Source organism: Prunus dulcis, chromosome 4 (assembly GCF_902201215.1).
Source record: "Prunus dulcis chromosome 4, ALMONDv2, whole genome shotgun sequence".
NCBI classification, from domain to species: Eukaryota; Viridiplantae; Streptophyta; class Magnoliopsida; order Rosales; family Rosaceae; genus Prunus; species Prunus dulcis.
This window is the reverse complement of record NC_047653.1, coordinates 4,845,117-4,868,422: the sequence shown is the minus strand read 5'-3', so window position 1 is coordinate 4,868,422 and position 23,306 is coordinate 4,845,117. Positions and strand designations below refer to the sequence as shown.

The window sequence follows — 23,306 nt, the reverse complement described above, 5'->3', positions numbered from 1 at the left end:
CAAACGAAGAGGGGGTGATGTGCCTTATATGGCACACCTCGCATCCTCATAGCGCGAGGCCTTTTGGGAGCTCACTGGCTTCGGGTTCGTAGGAACTCCGAAGTTAAGCGAGTTGGAGGCTGGAGCAATCGCAGGATGGGTGACCACCCTGGGAAGTTGCTTCGTGAGCTCCCAGAAACAAAACCGTGCGGGCTGGTGAGAATGTAGGCAGGCCCAAAGCGGACAATATCGCGCTACGGCAGAGTCGGTCCGGGGTGTGACAGAATCAAAGCACTGCAATCAATCAAAACTACCACTCGGATGTACCCCTGTAATTCCGTCAATTCCCCTGGCAGGTCTCGGCGACACACAGTCTATCCGAGCCACAAATCCTGGCTGGACTCAGGAGACCACAGTCAGCCTGATCTGCTGGCAAGTCTCGGTGACACAAAGTCAACTCGAGCCGCAACTGGCAGGATTCAGGAGACTGTAGTCAGCCTGATCCGCAATCCTGGTAGACCTCGGCGACACCCAGTCAAACCGAGCTGCAAATCCTGGCAGACTTCGGCGACACCAAGTCAAACAGAGCTGCAAATCCTGGCAGACCTCGGCGACACCAAGTCAACCCGAGCTGCAAATTCTGGCACTCACGGTCCGAGCGTCCTCGAAACTCGTGAGGCAAATGTCAAGTGCACTGACAAAACTGAGAGTAAATTGGATGTCCGTAGACATCGGTATAACTGAGGGTAATAACCATAGATGGGTACTCACGGTGGTTTAAAATATATAACCTTTCTGGAAAATCTGCTGAAGAACTGAATTTTTATTAAATCAAGAACTATGAGAAAATATAATATTATAATATTATAATATTTCTGAAAGATCTGATGAATAACTGAATATTTATTACGTCAAGAACCCTGTTATCCTCAGAAAATATAAGGTTTCAGAAAAATCAGATAAATAACTGAATTTCGGTTAAATCTAAAACTATACTGCCACTTTATCTGATATAAATCTCAGACTCTGCTTTCTATAACCCTTTAGCATAGTTAACTAAGCAGTGTAAAAATAAAGATATTTGGCTTCACAAACCATGCTAGGAAAAATCCTTTTAATAAAACTTACTCAAGATCAAATAAATAATAAAATTTATATAAATCATTTCTAAAAGAAAAGTCCACTCACTCCTGGTCCGAGCTAGCTAGACCTCCTGTAGGTCTCTTCTGCGGGTCTGCCTGGTCCTGGATGCCTGGGTCGACAGAAATGGTGGCCGAAGGAGGGAGATCGACGGCGTTGAAGTTTCGGTGACCTCCCGGCGATTTTCTGCATTTTTCGGCCAGCACAGGCCGTGCCGCCGGCGGGGAAGGGTTGGGAAGGGAAGGGGAGACGACGGCAGTTCGAACGCCACCGGTCCCATGGCCGGTGGTGCCCTGAGGCGGCGCCGGCGTCTCCTGGAAAGCGGCGGGGCGAAATGGGAGAGGAGAGAGAGAGGGTCGCACGAGGAGAGAGAAGACTGAGCTGGTTTTTATAAATCTAACTTCGAAATATTTACGGTTGTGCCACTGAGACTCTTTTGACCATAACTCTCTCGTTACAACTCCGATTCGGGTCCACTACGTGTCTATGAACTCATTTCACTATGCTCTACGCAACGGTGTAAATGAAATTGTCAAATTCCTTCTCGGTCAAAAAGTCACCTTTTTCTTAATAAAATATTCCGAGGGCAAAATTGTCTTTTCTCCAAATAAATTACTAATTAACTAAGAATTTTTTGTTTTGGGTTATTACATTAGACCCCAGAGCATCCACTGGACACGTGAAGCACCCACAGTAAATGTCTCCCACATCGAAATTCTACACAACATACACACCTCTCAAAACTTATAAAAGTGGCACAAGTCCCAAAATGGAGGTAACTGGAACTTTCGGCATACTTAGCCATTACTCTGTCCAAATTATTAGTCATTATGTACTTACTTGCATCAGAGAGTTACTTAAGCATCAGAGAGCCTTCAGCCGGTACTACATCGGTGTCTTAGGTCTTACCGAGTGTTCTTATTTTGCAGATCGATCGCTCTATCAAGGCCCAAACATCACTAAGTTGAGCCCAAAAATGCAGAATCATTTTTGAGCATCAATAGTTTGTGACATCGTCGTTCAAAAATCCTCTTATACTTGTGTTGCACAAAATATAATATATATAACCCTAAATAGATGAGAAAGCTGTTGAAACTTATTGATGTAGATATGACGGAATCAATACTCACTTACCCTGCGGGGTAACTTGGTCAACTTAATTAAATAAATGAAGAGGATAATAATAATGCAACTTACTAAACTAAATTTATTTATGACAAGTTGTTGTTTTTAAGAATAGGATTAATCAAAGAAAAATTGTTGAGGACAACGAATGACAAAGAAAAAAGATATTAAGAATGCAATATGATATTTTCGTAAATCTTAGGGATATTTTGTGATAATAAGTCTTTTTTCATTGTTTTCATTTTAGTTTTTCATAATATTCCAAATTTCAGATCTCCTCTTTGTAAATTTTAATTTTAATTTTAGATCACTCCGTTTGTAATGGCCCATTTGTGACTAATTTGTATTAGCCTTTTGTGGCTAGTGATTTTTTTTGTTTCGTTTTGTTATGATTTTTCTCCACTCATCATAGGCCGATGTGTCTCAGTGTCGAATTTCCACATGCATTTCAGTGTCGGATCTTTACCACCATCCTTTTTGCGGTTTTTTCATGTTTAGAATAAGTCGTAGAGACTCTTTGGGTAAGTTGTTTAATTTTCACGTATCATTTTTTTAAAGTGTTTTACCTCTCATTTGTGAGAGTTTTTCCACCTATCTTATGTGAGTGTTATATAATTGTATTGTTATGGTTTGAGTTTTTCAAACTTTGCTTCTTTTTGGTTGTTCTGAGTTTTCACTCTTATTTGGGATGCCTATGACAGAGTTTCTTTGATCATGTCTGATCGTTAGTCGACGAGTCCCAAATTGTCTTAATTTTGATGTTAGATTGCTCTATTATTATAATGATGGGTTAATGACCTACATAGTCCTTCAACTATTGCTCTAGTATCATTTTGGTCCACCAACTAAAATTTTCATTTAAAACTTCCTTAAACTTTTTATTTTGTACGAAGATGATCAATCCGTCAAAGTCTGTGTATTATTCTATGAAATCGAGGGACAAAACCATATTTTTAGGTGAGTATCCTCCTCTAAAAGGGTTATTGATCTCAATGGTCTCCCAACTATTGCTCTAATATTATTTTGGTCCACCAACTAAAATTTTTATCTGAATCGTCCTTCAACTCTTTTTTTTTTTTTTTTTGTATCAAGATGGTCCTACTGTTAAAGTCTGTCAATTTTATTGTTAAATTGAGGGGTAAAAATGTCTCTATGAATTAAAATAGTAATATATAATTAAAAATTAAAGAAAACTATTATAAAATTTAGAAAATTTTTAAAAATTGAATCTCACCAGCCACATGGTTTTTTTTTTTTTTTTTTTCATGAGACTGACCTAACAATTAATATTAAAAAAACTCTATATTATTTAAATTAATTAAAAATCACATAAATATAAAAATAAAATAACAAATTTTTTAAAAGGGTAAATAATATTTAAAAATTAAAGGAAACTATTATAGAAACTTGTAATTAATTTTAAAATTGAAAAAATTGAATCTCACCACAAACATGGCTTTTTTTGCTGACATGGACTTAAAAAGTAATAGTTTTTTTTTTTCCTATTGTTTAAATTAATTAACAAATTTAAAATAAGATAAATACAAAAATAAATAACAATAAAATTGACGGACTTTGACGGTAGGACCATCTTGATACCAAAAAAAAAAAAAAAGGTGGAAGGATGATTCAAATGAAAATTTTAGTTGGTGGACCAAAATGATACTGGAACAATAGTTGAGGGACCATTTCCGTCATTAACCCTTTAAAAAAATAATATTTTACTTTTTTGTGCCTCAATTTAACGAAATATTTGACAGACTTTAACGGTAGGACCATCTTGATACAAAAAAAAAGAGTTGAAGGACGGTTCAAATGAAAATTTTAGTTTGTGGACCAAAATGATACTGGAGCAATAGTTGGGGGACCATTGGGATCAAGAACCCTTATAATGACCATTTGTGACTAGTTTGTATTGACATTTTGTGGCTAGTGATTTTTTTTTTACTGAAATATGAATGCGATTCGGAATTTTTTTTTTAAAAAAAAGAAAAAAATAAGAGAAAGAGAGACAAGAAGAGAGAAAGAGGATAGGAAGCTCATGATTGGCCACAATTTCTTTCTTTCAATATTAATGATTACTGATTATTGATATATGTTGATTGCAACATTGGTTCAGTTGAGGGTCCAGAAGACGAAGTGTCAAAGAAAGGAAGCTTCTATTGTTGAGTCATACTAAAATAAGTTCTTATGACTCAAAAATCATATAAGATAATCCAATAATAATATAATATTTAAGTAAAATTCAATTTTAAAATTAGATGACAATGTATCCACATAAGTTGATTTATTTACATCTCTTAATTTTATGCAAATGAATAATACCCACCTCTCAATGCACATTTATGTTTGCACTCCTATAATAATAGGCGAAAAAATTAGTTAAAAATGCCCTCCTAACCTCATATACCTCAGATAAATGTTTTGTTTATATACCTAATATCCTTTAATTATATATATCCCAATTCTCATTTTACAGACTCCTGTATATGTTATGTTATGACTAATATAACTAGATAAGATTAGGGAGACTTTGGAAAAAACCAAAGGAGAGAGAAAATTTTTAAAAGAAGCCAAAATGGACAAAATTGCCCTTATTTATTTTTTGATTTCCTAAGGAATCATTTATATTTGTATGTCTTTGATTTGAAAGTTGAGAGGTTTTTCTGTCTTTTTTGGAAAAGTTTTGGCTTTTTCCAAAAGTGAAAATTTTTTTATGGGCAAAACCTAAATTTACTATAAAATTATTATCCGTTATGTACCTATTCATACCGTGTTTTACTCCCTAGGATTTTATCCCTAGTTAGGATTTTACCTAATATCGCCCTAGCTCGGATTATTATCCATTAATGTTTATTCATAAAATTAAATAGGCACATTAATCTTTTTGGATAATATACCTATCATCAATAAATAAAATAGGTACATTAATATGTTATGGATAAAATATAGGTAAATTATTATCAATTATTTATATTTAAAAAATGTAAATTATAATAAATAATAGGTAAATAATATGATGACTATCCCATACAATTTGCTGGAGGAAAACACATAATCAAAAGGTATAATAAATGGTGGTTGAATCGCATACAATATGCTGGTTGATAAAAATACAATAAATTAGGAAAAATTTAAAAGTCCCATAAAATACGTTGAATGGTAAATAAGGGTAATTTTGGAATCTAAAAATCACAATAAATCAAAATTTATGCTTAATTAAATAACTTACTGAGTTGGATCATAATCATCGGGTTTTACTTAGAAAAATTGGATTTTATTTGTAGAAAATAAAGGGATGCAGAAATAATTTATTTGATATTGAGAAATCGAGTGTTCATAACAAATTGTAGCCATGCAGAAATACAGATTTAACTTTTAATTATGTAATAAATCCTTCGTGAAATATTTTTCTGGTCAAAAGTACAAATTCTATTTCTGCTTTTGGGTCAGATTTGTTGCCAAATAAAATTTGTTAAATTAAACGTTAGATATATCTATCTCACACAAAAACTTATATATGTAGTACTACATCTAGTCATTCCATTTTTTCTTTCCCGTATTTAATCACAAATCTGAATCGAGGATTTTATCATTCGTACATGCGTATATTAATTTACTATATATAGAAACTGAACTATTTTGCATCATATTGTTGAGAAGTTTTGCTTTCAGGTGTAACGATTTTACTGTTTGGGAGGAGGAAGCACCTTCTTGATTCGAGACTCATCTTCACGAAGATTTGGTTGTAACTCTTTCTTGATACTATTGATTTGCATGCAATTAATGTAGCATAGAGAATTATGATTATAAATGCTACCAAGAAGTGATCGAAGAAAAGCCACCTTGTTGTAGAAAAATACCCTAGAAAACAATGAAGGTACCACTACTCGCCATTCTCTGCGTGTTTTCGCTCTCAATATCAAGGGCAGCTTCCGATAATCCATTTCTCAATAACTTCCTCCAATGCCTTCCACAAAAATCTGAGCCCACTTACCCGATCTTTGACGCCATTTACACTACAGAAAATAGCTCGTTTCAATCAGTTTTGCTGGGATACATAAGAAACAGAAGATATTCAACCCCTACAACTCCAAAACCTTTGGCTATCGTAGCAGTCAAGCACGAATCTCATGTCATAGCAACCGTGATTTGTGCGAAACAACACGGGTTGCAAATTAGAATCCGAAGTGGGGGCCATGATTATGAGGGCCTATCATACGTATCGCATGTCCCCTTTGTCATTCTTGACATGTTTAATATGCGATCCATCGAAATCAATGTCACAGATGAGAGCGCTTGGGTTCAGGCAGGGGCTACAACTGGTGAACTTTATTATGAAATTGCAAATAAAAGTAAGGTTCATGGGTTTCCAGCTGGAGCTTGTCTAAGTCTTGGTACTGGTGGTCACTTTAGTGGTGGTGGCTATGGGTACATGATGAGAAAATATGGGCTCTCAGTCGATAACATTGAAGATGCTAAAGTAGTTGATGTGGATGGGATAATTCTTGATAGAAAGTCCATGGGAGAAGATAGTTTTTGGGCCATTAGAGGAGGCGGTGGAGCAAGCTTTGGAGTCATTTTGTCATGGAAGATCAAGTTGGTTGCAGTTCCAGCCAAAGTGACTGTGTTCAATGTTAAGAGGACACTAGAACAAGGAGCTACAGATATCATTTATAAGTGGCAATTCGTAGCACCAAAGCTGCCTCAGGACATCTTCATCAGAGCCATGCCGCAAGTGAAGAACAATACTGAGGGCAACAAGACTGTGGAAGTATCCTTCATTGGTCACTTTTTGGGACAAAGCGGTAAGCTTCTTTCGTTGATGAATGAGAGTTTCCCGGAATTGGATTTACAACAAAAAGATTGTTTTGAAATGAGCTGGGTAGAATCCACTGTTTTCTGGGCTGACTACCCTGTTGGAACTCCACTAAAAGTTCTACTTGACAGGCCAAAGGAGCCAACAATGTTCTTCAAAGTTAAGTCTGACTATGTGAAAGAACCAATTTCGAAACAAGGAATAGAATCCATATGGCAGATATTACTCGGGATAGAGAAAGTGTGGATGCAATGGAACCCCTACGGTGGAAGAATGAGTGAGATTTCTGAGTCAGAAACGCCATTTCCTCACAGAGCTGGAAATATATTTGCGATTCAGTATTGGTTGTTTTGGGTGGAACAAGGGGCTGATACCAGCAACAAGTACATTGACTTGTCAAGAAAATTGTATGAAGGAATGACTCCATTTGTCTCCAAGAGCCCAAGAGAGGCTTTCCAAAACTACAGAGATCTTGACATTGGCGCCAATCTGGATAATCAGACTAGATTTGAAACTGCTAAAGTTTATGGAAGCAAATATTTTAAGGGTAATTTTAATAAACTGGTACGTGTGAAAACTGTCATGGATCGTCAAAACTTTTTCAGGCATGAACAAAGCATCCCACCTCTTTAGAGGGAAGGAAAGTGACAAGAAGAAAGAATAAGAAGCACAGTATGCTTACGATATATAGGCTAGCTAGCTTCGATAGTAAGCTCATGATATATATATATATATATATATATATATATATATATATATATATATAGGCAAGCTTCGATTGCTAATATTATGTCATACTGAAAAATTGAGTGTTTATTTATACAAGTCGATACAAAATAAAAGAAAATTACGGCTTTAACTCTTAATTATGTAATACATCCATATGTTAATGCATAATATTGTACTACTTCTGTGTTTGTAATATTGCGAATAAGTGGCCCAAGATGTTCTTATAGTAAACTTTCATAATTCGATGTGGTAATCAAACAGGTATGATTTAGAGATCTTCACTTTCCCTCATTGAACAACAACAGACATGTTTACTAATGAGGGGTTGGATTGGATTTCGATATAATGGGAATTAAAATAAGGGGTTGGATTGGATTTCGATAACAGATTACTTCACATAAAGGAATGGAAATGCAAGAGGGGCCCATATAAAATCAGGAATTTAACTCCTGATTTTGGAGGAATTGAACTCTTGGGTGCGATGTGGTATTCTAATTCCTGAAAAATTAACCCATCATGAATCCATCTTTTTTTTTTCTTTCTCCATTATATTCTCACAAAATTTTTAAAATTCCAAAGTTGCCATCAACTTTAGGGGTAGGCGTGGTTCGATTCGATCTAGTTTTTCCCTCGAATTGGAACTGAAATTGAAACTTACACACGGTTTGATTCAGTTCGATTTTCATAGAAATTGTTTAGAAGAATTGAACCTATGCGATTCTAGTCCAATTCAACCAATTTCATGTGGGAAAGACAAAAATATGAAGATGTGAAGAAGAGAAAAAGAGGTATAAGAGATAAAATAAGAGAGAAAGAGGTAGAAGAGAGAACGAAGGTGGAACCATAAAGTTTTCAACGAGTGGGCTAGCTAAAGTTATTAATTACCTTAAAATCTAATGATTTTTTTTTAACGTCCAGTTTCTATAGTCTTTCTAGAAATAAAAGTATACATTAAATCATATAAATCACGCTAGTTCATAATTTCATTGACTAATTTTCAATACATTTTTTTTCTTTTTATATAAGCGATATTTGTGGAGAGGGGAATCAGACCTAGGACCTCGAGTGCATGGCTAAATGCTAATTTTCAATAAAGTTTAACATAAAATAAATACATATTAATGAAACCAAAAGGCACATATTATAAAATGAAAAATATGTTTGACAACATATTTGAAAGTATACCTATTTTATTGTGTATTTTAATTGATGTATGGCAACTAAACTCATAAAAAATTGGACTTTTTTGGATAGCAATAGGTTAATTATATTGGGCTATGTTTAAAACAAGTCAAATATATAGGTTTGATTTTTTAATCCCTATAACTCTCCCTAGGCTAAAGCCCACCTTAGCCATTAAGGTAGTTCCGCCCATGGAGAGAAAAAGGTGAAGAGATGAAGAGAAAGATAAATAGAAAGAAATACGTGAAAAAGAGAGAAAGACGGAAGCTCAACAAAAATAGGTATTGTTCACCGAAAAGTAAAAGAAGTTTCTAGAGTTGTTATTGAATTGGGTATAAATTGGAACTAGAAAATTTGGGTATTAATTAAGCTAAAATATTAAGATATTAATTTGAGTTACTAATGTTATTTGAATATTAATTAAACTTACTAATAATTTTAGATATAAATGAATAAGTAAACTTAACGTAACCGGTCCGGTTAGATTTAAAATGGTTTTTAAGGAATATAGTGGCATCTTGCATTGAGAATGGGATTTGGATAGGCTAGCAGATTGAGAAAAGGGTTTGAAAATAGATGGGTGCAGTGTCGAACTTCTTGTGGGCTTGCTGCGCCCACCACTGTCCAACTTGTTGAATGTCTTTTAATTCTTTTACTTACAAATGTCTACAATGAGCTGAATCTTCAGTTTTGTTTGCAAAATTATATTCTTAAGATTGCCACTAAGGAAACAGAGGAATTGTATTCTGGTAACAAGGAGAGAGCACGCATAACAGAAATGATTTTGAGAACATTACTTGGATTGACAAGAAAATGAGAATACGAACCTTAAGTCTTAAGTTTAGGCTTCAAGAATTCGACCAAAAGAAGAGTTAGTTTATCATCTATACAAGTACCATATTGTATAACTGTGCAAAACCATGGATTAAGCATAAATAAAAGACTAGATAGAATTGATAATATCTATAATTGGCGTTTAGTTCTTGTATAGATGATAAATTAACTCTTCTTTTGGTCGAAAGAAAGTGAATGGCATCCGTGGATCAGAAGGAAAGAGACTTCAACCAGAATAACGTAATCTCATTTTTAAGTGACAGTTTAGATCTTTCGCTACGGTTTGTTACGGTTTTGTGACATTTAGTGACGAAATTAAGTTCCCAATTATGCAAAAGAGATTTTGCTGCGGTTTCGCAAAGCGCTGCTAAAAGTTCTTCAGCCACGGTTCCTAAAACCGCCGCTAAAAGTCGAAAGTAATTATTAGCTCCATCTCCCATCCGGCAGCGTGGTATTTTTGAATTTTTAAATTTTATTTAGTTTTTGCTTTATGAAAATGGTTGGCCATATACATATTCTAAGGTGTACAGATTGTTGTTGTAAATGTTTAAATATAGAGATATTTAGTCAAATACCCATTCTTAGCACTAAAATTATAAATAAACCCTACACTATTTAATTTCTATAAACATACCCCCAAAAAAACCCAAAAAATAATAGCTGACCCTATTGAATTTAATTTTAATTATTAAATTGCTTTGATACCCCATTGAGTGTTTTAGGCTGTTTTATGAGGTTTTTGGGTTGGGTTTGTTTTAAGAAATCAATGGCAGTTTTGTAATTTAAAAGAAGTTAAAAGCCTTATTGTTATGTTGTAAATGGATTTTGGGTGTGTTTCTAAAGTCCATTTCATATAGGGTTTTTTTATAATTTAGGCTCCAATATTGGGTATTATAGTGAATCTCCCATAAATATATATATGTTTACGTATTTTGTTGTAAATTTGGGGAGAATAAACAAAATAGCTCCATCCATCGTATAAGCAATTGCCTGTAAATGACCACATCGTTTGCTGTCCTACATGGCTTGCATGTAGATGCCCACAAGCTCACTCACAGCAGTAGGATTTGCTTGCTAAACAATACGACCTTTGGAAAGCAAAAATAAGTCAATGAAGATTAAACATCAAATGCATTGTAAGTCAGGAAAGAGAGCATGAATGAAGTTTAAACATGTTCAAGTCAATTATTTGTGCACTATGATTTGGTAATAAGACGTGATGAACTTAAAGTAATTTCCTTCCCCCTTCTCTGCCAATGACACTTAATATAACGTTCTTCCCGTTTCATAAAATTCCTATGCCCAAGTTCACAAGAATATGGTTTTACACGTTTTCCTGGCTGCAATACCAGTGTTTTGTTGCTCGAGATAAATCTGATCCAATCTTGAAATAGAAAAGTTTGAAGGAGGGCATAATTAAGGAAGTCTCTAAAACTAAATTCAAAGAAGATAGCTTAAACATAAGGAATAATTCTACCACTAAACTTTAGTCGTTAATAGGGATCAATATTCCACTCCCCACGACCAGACACAGATAAAACCCCACTAGGAAGATAACTTCCATATATACATACAAACGAAGTGTTTTAACTGAAATTCAAACTCAAAAGTGGAGGCTGGAGCAGAGAAAATCAATCTAAGCCCCACAAAGTTTAAAATGAAGTTTTTAAATGGATCATAATAAGATCTACCTTAGAGATTAGCGAAGCCTTCTGCAAGTGATTAAGAAAACTAAAGGAGCTTGAAACGAGGGTTTTAACATGAGTGCTTAAAGAAAGAAAAAAGTTTGGCACCATGTGGTCAATTAATCCCAACATCAAATACATTATAGCAATACCACAATTAGAAATCAAATGTATGTCAATGCATGTATACACAAACCTCAAATACATTATAGCAAGACTATGGAAGATAGCAGAACGAAATTTTATACACCGTCAACTCAACTATATGCGTAAACTATGATTTGGAATTAAGACATGATGCACTTAAAGTAATGTCCTTCCCCTTCTGTACCAATGACACTTAATGTAATGTTCTTCCCCTTTGATGTACCTTATGGCAACTCTTGGCATCAAATTTTAAATGCCTAAAATGCATCACCAGGACATAGCCCTATGGCAACTCTTGGCATCAACTTTTAGATGCCTAAAACGTGTCACCAGGACATAGTTACGTGTATGTTTCCCTAAGATAAATGTGATCCAATCTTGAAATAGAAAACTTTGAATGAGGACATAATTAAGGAAGTGTCTAAAACTAAATTCGAAGAAGATAGCTTAAACAGAAGGAATAATTCTTCCACTAATTTTTAGTAGCTCCTAGAGATCAAGATTCCACTAAGAAGGTGACTATCATAATTGGAAGTTGGAGCCCAGAGAATCAATCTTATCCCCCACAAAATTTGAAGTGAAGTTTTCAAATAGATCAATAACAAGATTTACCTTAGTGATTAGCCAAGCCTTATCCATGTGATTAATAAAACTAAAGGAGCTTTCATACAACTCTACCACCAAAACTCAAACGCCAAAAACCCTTGAACCGAGGATTTTAACACGACTGTTTAAATAAATAAAAAAGCTTGGCATGTGGTCAGATTAATTCCAAGTTTTTAATTTTTTATTGGCCTGCATCACTCTCCCGACTTGTACTCATACATCTCCATTGAAATAATTTACAACTGTTATCACTCACTCTATTAGGCATTTCATCCCTTCCAAAACCATGAAAACAAATTACATAAATCTTAAGATCGTCGCATGAAATAAATCTTAGTTACAGGCCAATCATTTCATTTACAGATTGTTTCCGATCAACTTTTGAAAAAATATGCAAACTTTGATATTTTACAGAGTGCGATGTATGGAAATAGAAAGAAAAAAAATGAAGATGCAATTTTCAACCAATTAGATATCCATTGTAAACGCCAGTGTTTACCTTCTCTTTAGTAACTCGACAGAGGTTCCACGGCGGCTACGGTAGTGCGAGCGGCGACGTCGTCTTGGTAATAAGGTTTAGGGATTTTCTCTTGTCGAATTGATTTGGGGACGTTTGCCGATTTCTTGATAGGCAATGGGTCGGGTTATAATCAGATTTGGGCCATATGAGTCTTGTTGTGGTCCAAAGATGTGGCTGCCCATTCCATTTTTGGATTTTCGACTTGAAAGTCAAACTGTTGACCTCAACATAACTTTTATCCTTCATTTTTTCATTGTTTTCGTTTTAGTTTTATCCATTTTTGTTTTCATTGTCATAAGGTTCTAAGTTTGAGTATCTCTCCATAATTAGATTAATTTAGAGTAGTTTAGATTATCACTTATATTAAAATAATTTTTTTATTATATATATATATATATATATATAAATAAACACTTTCTCGTAAAAATTGTTTACATAACAAAATAAATAAAAAATGCTTGGTCACAAGCAGGAACAATTGCTATGAAATGATTTACTCAACATTATTGTTTATCATTCTAGGCATAGTGAAGAACTTACAAGTGGGCCGTTGGAATTTACTCAAAATCTGTCATATAGTTATATATGTATCAGTTTCAATTAATTAATGAGAAAAATATATAGTTTTTATTAGAAATAGAAAGGTGAAGAACTCGATGATTTGCTAGGAGTTATTAGAATTCCTCTAGTTTCTACTGATAGACCATAAACTAATTGCTACATCAAAAGGATTTGCATGAAGTTTAGGCGGGGGACATTCTGCTCCCACTGATTCTCCCTCCCTTCCCGGCACTAATACAATACAACCCAATTTATCACTCACCGAAAGCATCTATCTTATCTGGTTACGTCAAATAAAACCCTTTCTTATTGGCCACGGTTTGTGGAAATATGTTGATGGTACCTATCAGCCACCCACACCCACCACCACAACCAAAACCACCACTACTCCTTCCTCCGACTCTTTTGATTCCTCCTCTACCACTACTTTCCCTTGAGCCTAATCCTGAATTTCCTGCTTGGAACTAACGGGATCAGCTGGTGGTACTAATATATATGTTTCAATATTTCCTGCTAAATATCCAAACTTTTTTTTCTTCTAAGAATACTACATTGGCTTCTTACCTAAGTTACGTTGACGCTGGAAAAGCTAAAATTGGCTTTTTACCTGATGTTGGTCTTTCCTTACTGTCTTTCAGATATTGATGAGTGCAAGGATTCATACCCCTGCCCTATCGGAACGTGCAAAACTTTACTGGGAAATTATTCTTGTAAATGTCCCAAAGGGTACAAACATGAAGCCATGGATGAAAAGAAATGCATCAAAGACAACAATCTTTCAAAGATCATTGTCCCGCTCGTTATTTCATTGGGTATAGATATATATATCTATATGCACTGTAATTTACATGTTAACATGCATCCGAAATTCTTAACGTACTTTTTCCTTATTATTGCAGAAGAAAATATCAACACATAAGTCATGCCTGTTCCAGTTTCAGCCTTTTTAATACTGAACATTTTTAACAGCTTAGAAATATTGATTAATCTCAGTGAGAAGACCCAAATATGAAATTTTCATTGTGATATAACATATTTGGTCGTAATACTTTGACGAAAACATTAATTTGTCCTAAAAAGGAAACAAACTCAAATTGGTAGTTGTAATTTCGACCACAAAAAAAAGTAGTTGTTGTAATTCTTTTAATTACTGCGGGTGCCAGTGGAGGCCTCTTGCTTTTAGTGTGGTTGGAAGTTTATGGATATATTGGGGTATGCCGGGAAGAAAGTTCATCGAACTCAAAGAGAAATACTTCAAAGAAAATGGTGGCTTATTGTTACAACAACAACTCGCTAGTCAAGGAGGCTCTATGGAAACAACAAAAATCTTTAGAGCAGAAGAGCTTGAGAAGGCCACGAACAACTGCCACGAAAGTAGAATTCTTGGAGAAGGAGGCTATGGAACGGTTTACAAAGGAATATTACCAGACAATAGCGTGGTTGCCATAAAGAAATCAAAAGTTAATGGTGCGCCGGCTCAGAGTGAGGATTTTATTAATGAGGTGATTATTCTTTCCCAAATCAAGCATAGAAATGTGGTCAGGCTCTTAGGTTGTTGTTTAGAGACACATGCACCGTTACTGGTTTATGAGTTCATTGCTGAGGGCACTCTTTCTGAGCACATCCGTAACAAAAGCAGCCTAACACCATCACTTTCATGGGAGATGAGATTGAATATAGTGGTAAAAACAGCAGGAGCACTGGCATACTTACACTCATCTGCTCTAGTGAAAATTATCCACAGAGATGTGAAAGCAACAAATATACTACTAGATGAAAATTACACTGCAAAAGTGTCTGACTTCGGAGCTTCAAGATTGATCCCTCTAGATCAAACTCAACTAACAACGTTAGTGCAAGGAACACTCGGATACTTAGACCCCGAATGCTTCCTCACGAATCAACTAACAGAAAAGAGTGATGTATATAGCTTCGGAGTTGTCCTTATGGAGTTACTGACAAGCAAAGTAGCGCTTTTCTTTCCCCAGGCCCGAAGAAGAGAAAAACTTAGCAAGCTTCTTTGTTTTTTCAATGGAGGAAGATCAATTGAAGGAAATTCTTGATGATGACATCGTTAATAAGAGTAACATTGAGACGCTAAGAAACTTGGCAGAACTCGCAAGAAGATGTGTAATGTTGAAAGGGGAGGAGAGGCCTAGCATGAAAAAAGTGGCAAATGGAGCTCGAGGGAATGAGAGTTACAGTAAACCATCCATGGGGAAAAGCTCAAGTTTCAAGTCCAGAAGAGACTGAGTACTTGCTTGGGTCAGCTATGAATTCAGAGGCTTATTTTGTGGATGTTAGAGGTGATGGTAGTTCTAGAGATACAACTCTTGGTACAACCACTGGGTATGATATCATGCAGATCCAATTGGCCATGCCTTATGATGATGGGCGATAATGGATCAAGACCCAAGTATTACTTTGTTATCTTTCATCATTTCAATTTGTACTTTTGTAATTTGTTCCATCTGATATATAATTATATCAAGTAACAGTTTCTATTAAGAAATGAGAAAAATATATAGTTTTTATCAGAAATAGAAAGGGGAAGATCTCACTATACTATTGCTGATTTTTCTTATGCCTGTGATGATTGGTTATTTTTAATTGTTAGGCCGGCTCCCAATTCTTTATAATTAGACCGAAAAGATTATGGAACTTTTAGAATCTGGTCGCCTCTAACAAACATTACTTTTACGTGCAAGAAGTTGTCCAGTTAACACAAGTAAACTGCATTCAGCATAGACCATAAACGTAACTAATTACTACGTCAAAAGGATTTGTACGAAATTTTAATGTGTGTAGCAGAGGTGTAGGTGGGGGAGACAAAAACAGCACGTAAGGAAATTGATCTACAACTGGGGGACAATATCAGTGTTGCAAACATAGACAGATGTAAGAGAAGTTGATGTTCAATCTATGCAGTTGAACAAATGCTCTTTTATAGTGAAGGGGTTGGTATTAATGTATTTTGCCTCGGCATATGCCTTTGCATAGATGACTAATTATACCAACATTATATCAAGCATCATGTAATCTTTTATATCTTATGCAAATTCGAATTTGTTGCTATAAACAGCTTTGATTGAATTCTTTTGGTACTTACACTTTATGTTTTCCACACGTTGCTGGTATAACTTCCCAAGCATTTTACGCACTAGGTAACTTGCTTTCTGGGTTCACAATCACTTAAGGAGAAGGCTATCAGAGTTCACCTACTTCATCTATAATTTGGCAGCCACATAAACTCTATCTATACATTTAAGAAGTTAAGGGCCCGTTTGATAACCATTTCAATTTTAATTTTTCATTTTTTTGTGCTAGAGTATAGAGGAAAAAGAGGGAGAATGGAAGTGAGAATAAGAGTGGAGATGGGATTGAGAGGGGAGATGACATGAGAGGATGAGAGGAAGGAGTAACAAAAGTGAAAACAAAAACTTGAAATTGAAAACAATTTCAAATGGATTTCAGTTTTAAGTTTTTGTTTTCACTTTTGTTAGTCCTCCCTCTCATCCTCACTCTCATTATCCTACTTTAGCACAAAAATGAAAACTAAAAATTAAAATTAAGTTACTAAAGAAACAAAAGAAGAAACCAAAATTTTTTTTCTTCATCAATTCTATCTAGTCTTTTCTTTATGCTTAATCGATGGTTTTGCACAGATATATTACTTGTATAGATGGTAAATTAATTCTTTCGAGATTTACTAAATTGCATGGAGTATTCTGGTCGAAAGAAAGTGAATGGCATCTGTAAATCAGAAGGAAAAATACTTCAAGCAGCAAAACGTAGCTAATCTTCTTTTAATTGACGGTTCCCAATCTTTGGCGACGGCGTGCGACGGTTTTTTTCCTTTAGTGACGAAAATAAGGTCCCAATTTTGCTCAGGAGATTTAGCTGCGGTTTTTATCGTCGCAAAGCGCTGCTAAAAGTGTTTCCCCGACGGTCCCCAAAAACCGCCGCTAAAACTCGAAAACAGTTTTCAGCTCCTTCTTTCCATAGAGAGTCCATATTTATGAAAATTTCAAATTTTATTTTGGTTGGTAATTTGAGAAAATTGTTGGGCGCATATATTATTTGGTGTACAATTGTTGTGATAAATGTTTAAATACATATTTTGTTGTAATTAAGGGAGAAAAAATAAAATAGTCACCATCCAATAAGCAATTCACTCTAAATCACCCCTTGATATCTTTCCTCTGTGGCTTGCATGTAATTGCCCACAACTCACTCTCAGGGATTTGCCTGCTAAACAATACGACCATCGAAAAGCAAATGTAAGTCAATGCGTGGGCACATGAACATCAAACGCATTGTAGCAAGACTCTGGGAAGATCGCAGAAGTGAAGTTTAAACATGCTCAACTCAATCATATATGGTTAAGTATATGTTTTCCTTGCTGCAATACCAGTGTTTTTGTTCCTCTAAGATAATTAAGGAAGTATCTAAAACTAAATTCATAGACGATAGCTTAAACATAAGGAATAATTCTACCACTAAACTTTAGTAGTTAATACGGATCAACATCCACCCCCCAGACCATATTTAAGATTATAACCCTAACTTCTTGTATCCTTCTATTGGACCATACACAGATAAAAACCCACTAAGAAGGTAACTTCCATATATACATACAAATGAAGTGTTTAACTGAAATTCAAACTCATAATTGGAGGCTGGAGCCCAGAAAATCAATCTAAGCCCCATAAAATTTAAAATGACTTTTTAAAATGGATCAATAATAAAATCTACCTTAGATATTGCCAAGCTTTCTGCAAGTGATTACGAAAACTAGAGGAGCTTGAAACGAGGGTTTTAACATGAGTGCATAAAGAAGGAAAAAAAGCTTGGCATCATGTGGTCAATTAATCCCAAACATCAAATACATAATAGCAATACCACCATTAGAAATCAAATGTATGTACACAAACATCAAATACATTATAGCAGAAACGAAGTTTAAACACTTTCAACTCAACTGTATGTGTACACTATTATTTGGAATTAAGACATGACACTTCATGTAATGTTCTTCCCCTTTGATGTACCCTATGGCAACTCTTGGCATAAACTTTTAGATGCCTAAAACGCGTCACCAGGACATAGTTAAGTACATGTTTCCCTAAGATAAATGCGACCCAATCTTGAAATAGAAAACTTTAAATGAGGACATAATGAAGGAGGTACCTAAAACTAAATTCAAAGAAGATAGCTTAAACAGAAGGAATAATTCTTCCACTAATTTTTAGTAGCTACTAGAGATCAAGATTCCATTTCCCAGTACATATTTAAGTTTATGAGCCAACCTTCTTGTATCCTTGTATTGGACCAGAGACAGATAAAACTTCACTAAGAAGGTAACTTACATAATTGGAAGTTGGAGCCCAGAGAATCAATCTTATCCCCCACAAAATTTAAAATGAAGTTTTCAAATAGATCAATAACAAGATTTACCTTAGTGATTAGCCAAGCCTTCTCCATGTGATTAACAAAACTAGAGGAGCTTTCATACAACTCTACCACCAAAACTCAAATGCCAAAAACCCTTGAACCGAAGATTTTAACATGACCGTTTAAAGAAAAAAAGCTCGGCTCAGATTAATCCCAAGTTCTTTTTTTTCTTTTATTGGCCTGCATCACTCTACCGACTTGTACTCATACATCTCCATTGAAATAATTCACAACTGTTATCTCTCACTCTATTAGGCATTTCATCCCATCCAAAACCATGAAAACAAATTGCATAAATCTAAATCTTCGCATGAAACAAATCTTAGTTACATTCCTATCATTTCATTTACAGATTGATATCGGATACTCTAAATAAGTTAAACACAGCCACCAGCCAAAATCAAATTCAGTTCTTCAAACATATTGAGTTAGAATCCTACATTTACTACTACAACAAAATAAGTGGGAGTGAGGCTATATAAGCCTGTGAATATATATATTTTTTAAATAGGGGCAATTGCAGCCTACATTGGGTCCGCCATTAATGCGAGAAGTGTTAGTGGGTAGTCTTGTTTCTGTAGTTTCATGTTTTCGATCAACTTTTGAAAAAAGATGCAAACTTTGATATTTTACAGAGTGCGATGTATGGAAATAGAAAGAAAAAAAATGAAGAGACAATTTTTTTTTTTTGGGGTCAAGAAATGAAGATGCAATTTTCAACCAATTAGATATCCATTGTAAAATCCAGTGTTTACCTTCTCTTTAGTAACTCGACAGAGGTTTCCCGGCGGCTACGGTAGTGCGAGCGGCGATGTCGTCTTGGGAGTTGGGTTTAGGGGTTCTCTCTTGTCGAATTGATTTGAGGATTTTTGCCGTAGTAACCTCAATCAATTTCTCTGTAGGCAATGGGTCGGGTTGTAATCAGATTTGGGCTCTACGTGTGGTCTTTTTTCTTTTTTGGACTTTCGACTTTTGACCCACAATATTTAAAAGTTAAATTGTTGACCTCAGACATAACTTGAATCCGATATTATTTTACCATTCAATTACATCATTGAAATTTAAGTAATTTCTTGAAGCACTTTGTTCATTAATTTTGTTGATCTCAATTAGATGTCTTAATGATTTTCAATTTGCATGATTTTTTGCAATGATATCTCTGAATAAAGATGTGAAAAATAGATGATTTGGATAGGTGAAAAAAATTTCGTAGGATACCCTAAAGGATGTTCTTCAAATAAAATTATTTAAAGAATCTCTTAATAAAATGAGACTATATATAGCATGTATATAAAGTTTAATGTTATTTTCCATCCTTTCAATTTCTACTTTTGTAATTTTCTCCATCTGAGATATAATTCATAAACTGCATGCAGCAGCATAGGCTAATTGCTACATCAAAAGGATTTGCATGAAATTGTAGTATTTTGGAAGTAATATTATTTATAGTATTTTTCTGAAGCCAGAAATTTGATGTACAATAAACAAATACATATGGGTTTGGAAGCCCCTGAATGCCAGTGAAGAAAAACAGTCAAACCATGCAGGCAAAGCTTTCATCCCCTTGACCCTTTTTCCATTACAAGCCAAGGCCTTCCAGCTCTCATGAAGTAAAAAAAAACACATAAGAAAACCAATTTGAAGTCAGGATCAAGTACACATATTTGATTTTTGGCCGGCCCAAAACAAACAAAAACATGTATGCTTTCTTCTTTATTATTGTTGTAGATTTGTCCTGGCTTTGTCACATAATAAAAGGACATGGGTCCTTATTTTGTCACCATCTTGTTTGGAATGTGAGCCGGTAAACAAGAATTAGAGCCGGCTTAGAAAACTTCAACTTGGACTGGAAAAGTAGAGCGTACAAATTAGTACTGAGGGGGAGGAAGATACATTCCTCTTGAAACACACTGGCTTTGATTGGATTGGATGGCCTTACATGGGATTATTCTGCAACTCTTCTTAGTAGGATTGGTTGTATTAGCAGCTGCAGAAGCTCAAGCCTTGCCTGGCTGCCCAAACCAATGTGGAAATTTGTCAATTCCATTTCCATTTGGCATAGCTAAAGGCTGTTACGTCAGAGATGAATTTTTCATTGATTGTAATGAAACCAACCAAACCCCAACACCATATTTGAATGGAACTGGGATCCCAATTTCCAACTTATCCCTTAATGGTGAGTTACAAATAATGCAATTTGTAGCCAGGGATTGCTATGACCAAGATGGTTCTTTAGACAAAAAACTCAGCAACACCCCAAGGCTCAAGCTTTTCCCTCCTTACACAATCTCCGGCACCAAAAACAAGTTCATTGCCGTTGGTTGTGACACTTACGCAATCTTCGAAGGTGTTCGGGGCAAAGAAAAGTACATAACTGGGTGCATGACCTTCTGTGAGAGCCTTGGAAGCATTAGTGAGTCTTGCTCTGGCATTGGGTGCTGCCAAACTTCAATCCCAAGTGGACTTCAAGTGCGTACCGTGACAATGAGTAGCTACTACAATCATACATTTATATGGGACTTCAACCCCTGCAGCTACTCCTTCATTGTGGAAGAAGGCCAGTTCACATTCTCTAGTAAAAGTTTCCAAGAACTGAAATCTATAAGCCGGCTTCCGATGGTTCTCAACTGGGCAATTGGGGATGAACCATGTGATGCAGCTCAACATAGGCAGGATTATGCATGCAAGGGAAATAGCACATGTGTCAACCCCCTCAATCTATCTGGTTATTTTTGTGAATGCTTGCCAGGTTATGAAGGAAATCCATACCTCCCAGACGGTTGTCAAGGTACTGATTATGATCTCTTATATACATCTAATTTGATAATTATGAGCCTTAATTAGGTGTTTGCTAATGGAAATGGATCCTCTGTTCTTTTCAGATACCGACGAGTGCCAGATTTCAAACCCCTGCAGTGCAGGAGCGTGTGTAAACGTACTTGGAAATTATTCTTGTGTATGTCCAAAAGGTTTCGAAGGCGATGGAATGAAAGCTGGAACAGGTTGCAGCAAAGACAACACCAGCAATCTTTTTAAGGGCATTCACTTGCTTACTATTTCATTGGGTATGCACATCTGGTGAACTGTTAAAATGCATCCTATATTTAAGTAGATTATTATACAAAATACTTATGAAATCAAATCTGGTTGTGATTTGCAGCTATGACAGTAGCCTTGTTGGTTTTGCTGGTTGGAAGTTCATGGACTTATTGGGGAACGAAGAAAAAGAGGTTCATCAAACTCAAAGAAAAATACTTTCAAGAAAATGGTGGCTTCTTGTTGCAGCAACAACTCGCTAGTCGCGGAGGACCTGTGGAGACAACGAAAATTTTTACTGCAGAAGAACTCGAGAAGGCTACAAACAATTACCATGAAAGCAGAGTCCTTGGTGAAGGAGGATATGGAACAGTGTACAAAGGAATACTAGAAGATGACAAAGTGGTTGCCATAAAAAAGTCCAAGATTTGTGCCCCCGCTCAGAATGAGCAATTTGTTAACGAGGTGATTGTTCTTTCTCAAATCAACCATAGGAATGTGGTGAGGCTGTTAGGTTGTTGTTTAGAGACGCCAATGCCATTGTTGGTTTACGAGTTCATCATCAACGGGACTTTGTCGGAGCATATTCACAACAAATGCAGAGAATCTTTACTTTCATGGGAGCTGCGGTTGAAGATAGCCGCAGAGACTGCAGGAGCACTGGCATACTTACACTCCTCCATTTCCATCCCGATCATACACCGAGATGTGAAGACGACGAATGTACTCTTAGATGAAAATTACATAGCAAAAGTGTCCGACTTCGGAGCTTCACGGTTGATTCCTCTAGATCAAGCTCAAATAACTACTTTAGTGCAAGGAACACTAGGGTACTTGGACCCTGAATACTTCCATTCAAACCAACTAACGGAAAAGAGTGACGTGTATAGCTTTGGAGTTGTCCTTGCAGAGCTACTAACAAGCAAAGTGGCACTTTCTTTTGCCAGGCCTGAGGCAGAGAGAAATCTAGCGAGCTTCTTTGTTTGTTCAGTGGAACAGGGTCGCTTGAATCAAATTCTTGATGAAGACATAGTCAACGAGGGAAATATTGAGACACTTAAAAAAGTGGCTGATCTTGCAAATAGATGTTTAAGGGTAAAAAGGGAGGAAAGGCCTAACATGAAACACGTAGCCATGGAGCTGGAGGGGATGATGATTATGGCAAAGCATCGATGGGGAAAGGCCAATTTCGGCCCCGAGGACACTGAATACTTACTTGGGTCAGCTTCAATGGCTTCTGTTAGAGGTGACAATTGTTCTAGTACCAGTACAACTACTGATGCAACTACTGTGTACGACAGCATGCGAATCGAAATCGAAATGTTAATGCGACACAACGGGCGATAGCTCATCGACTGGTCAATAGTGATGTAATGTAATGTAGGAAATCTTACCAATATTAGTTTGTTTTGATTTTGAGACAGTGCCTCATTTAAGAAAAGGGCATATCAGAGTACATACTACAATGTACTGCGTTGTAAAGCTATGT

General features: G+C 35.7%; 2 protein-coding genes and 1 long non-coding RNA gene across 3 annotated transcripts; 2 read left to right on the top strand and 1 right to left on the bottom strand.

Moving 5' to 3' along the window:
• The first annotated feature begins 6,118 nt into the window (after window positions 1–6,118).
• On the top strand, window positions 6,119–7,696 carry LOC117626066 (berberine bridge enzyme-like 17). Its single transcript, XM_034357706.1, has one exon. The coding sequence runs from the start codon at window positions 6,119–6,121 to the stop codon at window positions 7,694–7,696; it is 1,578 nt and encodes a 525-aa protein (XP_034213597.1).
• A 3,025-nt stretch (window positions 7,697–10,721) lies between these two features.
• On the bottom strand, window positions 10,722–12,867 carry LOC117626067. Its single transcript, XR_004585487.1, has 2 exons — window positions 12,746–12,867; window positions 10,722–10,896 (listed from the first exon to the last, which is right to left on the bottom strand). It is a non-coding gene; the product is annotated as an uncharacterized LOC117626067 (long non-coding RNA).
• A 1,070-nt stretch (window positions 12,868–13,937) lies between these two features.
• Window positions 13,938–23,164, top strand: LOC117624275 (wall-associated receptor kinase 2-like). Its single transcript, XM_034355428.1, is given in 7 exon segments — window positions 13,938–14,126; window positions 14,491–15,303; window positions 15,305–15,502; window positions 15,504–15,639; window positions 20,769–21,569; window positions 21,664–21,846; window positions 21,942–23,164. Coding segments are annotated over 7 exon segments (3,543 nt in total).
• The last annotated feature ends 142 nt before the right edge of the window (window positions 23,165–23,306 follow it).